Raw genomic sequence first — 1,573 nt, forward strand, 5'->3', positions numbered from 1 at the left:
AGCATTCGATCAGCAAAAACAAATGCTGACCATCCCTCATTGTACTGTTCAGAACGATTCGTTTGTGGCATGTTGTAAAGTTGATTTGTGACCTTTAATTCATTACTTAACAGATGTGAATTGAAAACCCCCCTACAACAAACAATATTCATTTTCAGATAGGTACGACCAATATGAGGTGTGTCCACTACCACTACAGAGCCAGAAGCCTACAACATCCCGTGTATTTTCACTCCCTTATAAGGTACTGTAGGGAACATTACCAAAGTTCCAATCGAGTAATTAGCTAAATACCAGAGCTCCGCTAAAGTCAAATCAACAATCCTGTTCCTTGTAAGAGTAGGCCTATAGTATTATAATAAAGTTACAACTAAAGAAACACTGGATGTAGTAGGCTGAATGAAATAAGTGACAAAGTATCCGCTACAATTAAATAGAAATCAGCTTCGGTTGTGCAAATTGAACCGTAGCCCAGATATAATACAATTCATCTTACCATAAACAGTTGATGCCGATGATAATAATATTGACAAGATGATGAGTCGGTCCAAAAAAGTGCCCATGATGATTGGACGTAACTGTCTTGACTTCAATCCGTCAAACTGTTTGCCCTCCGCGCCGCCCTGCCTCATCACAACTTGAGAGCTTTTCCTCATTCTTGCAAAACACATTGCTCATCTCCTCTCTGGATACATTAAGTCATCGGCCTGCCTTAATAATAACTAAATCCTAAATTGTAGGCCTATAAGAAAATACTTTTCTAGTTTATGTCTTGCTGTTGTTATAACAGCATTAATAAAGTAGAACTGATCAAATTATATGATTATTTTATAAATGGCATCAACTGTTGGCTAAATAAAACGGTATATTATTTGTGCATTACTGGGTCAGGGTGCTCCCATGGCTGACATAATACGTAGCTAGTTCTTTGCAGTGCCAGTCATTCCAAGAAACAACTTTATTCATTATATTGTCCGAGAGCTACTTCACTCGCGGTACTCCTGAAAGTTGCTGCTGGTGGGAAAAGGCTCTCATACATACATTTCGAGAGGTTGTGGTGGAGAGTCCCCTAGTGGCCAAACAGGCTAGTATTCAGGACATGCATACCGGTAGACGGTAGGCCTACAATACACTATACACTGGCATCACCGTGGTATCGTCATCATCAGGTGGCTTCTTCGTTCCGAAGGTTGCCTATCAATCTCCAACCCATTCTGTCCTCACTTCTTCTCTCTTACTCCGCTCCAATCACAGACGTCGTCTGCCCAGCCTCTTCTTGGTCTTCCACTTCCTCTCTTTCCATCCACCTTCCCCATCACCACTTTCACTGAAAGGGTTTTATTCAACAAAAAACCCTTTCAGTGTTGGGGAATAATAAATTATGTATAGTTCAATTATTTGCATAATTACATTTGGCAGTAGTTGGGCCGGGGCGGTAGTTCAACTAGGCTACATTCAAATCTTAGTATGGCAGCCGTATACGAACTACACGGTGCTGTGCGCTAAAAATGTGCATATGTTCCTAATTCCACCTCAACAACTGCTCCCAGACAAAGCATGGCTTGAGTTTAGC

The 1,573-nt window shown here is 41.0% G+C and overlaps 1 protein-coding gene across 1 annotated transcript in view; it reads right to left on the minus strand.

Annotated features, from left to right (window-relative positions):
- itgb3a (integrin beta 3a) overlaps positions 1–658 on the minus strand; it is a 29,478-nt gene extending 28,820 nt beyond the window's left edge. The window contains exon 1 of the mRNA XM_084328242.1: positions 497–658. Coding sequence (XP_084184368.1) covers positions 497–656 — 160 coding nt within the window. The 5' untranslated portion in view covers positions 657–658. The remainder of the gene's footprint in view (positions 1–496) is intronic.
- Positions 659–1,573: the final 915 nt, after the last annotated feature.

This window comes from Notolepis coatsorum (assembly GCF_963971535.1).
Source record: "Notolepis coatsorum genome assembly, chromosome: 14".
Classification (NCBI taxonomy): domain Eukaryota; kingdom Metazoa; phylum Chordata; class Actinopteri; order Aulopiformes; family Paralepididae; genus Notolepis; species Notolepis coatsorum.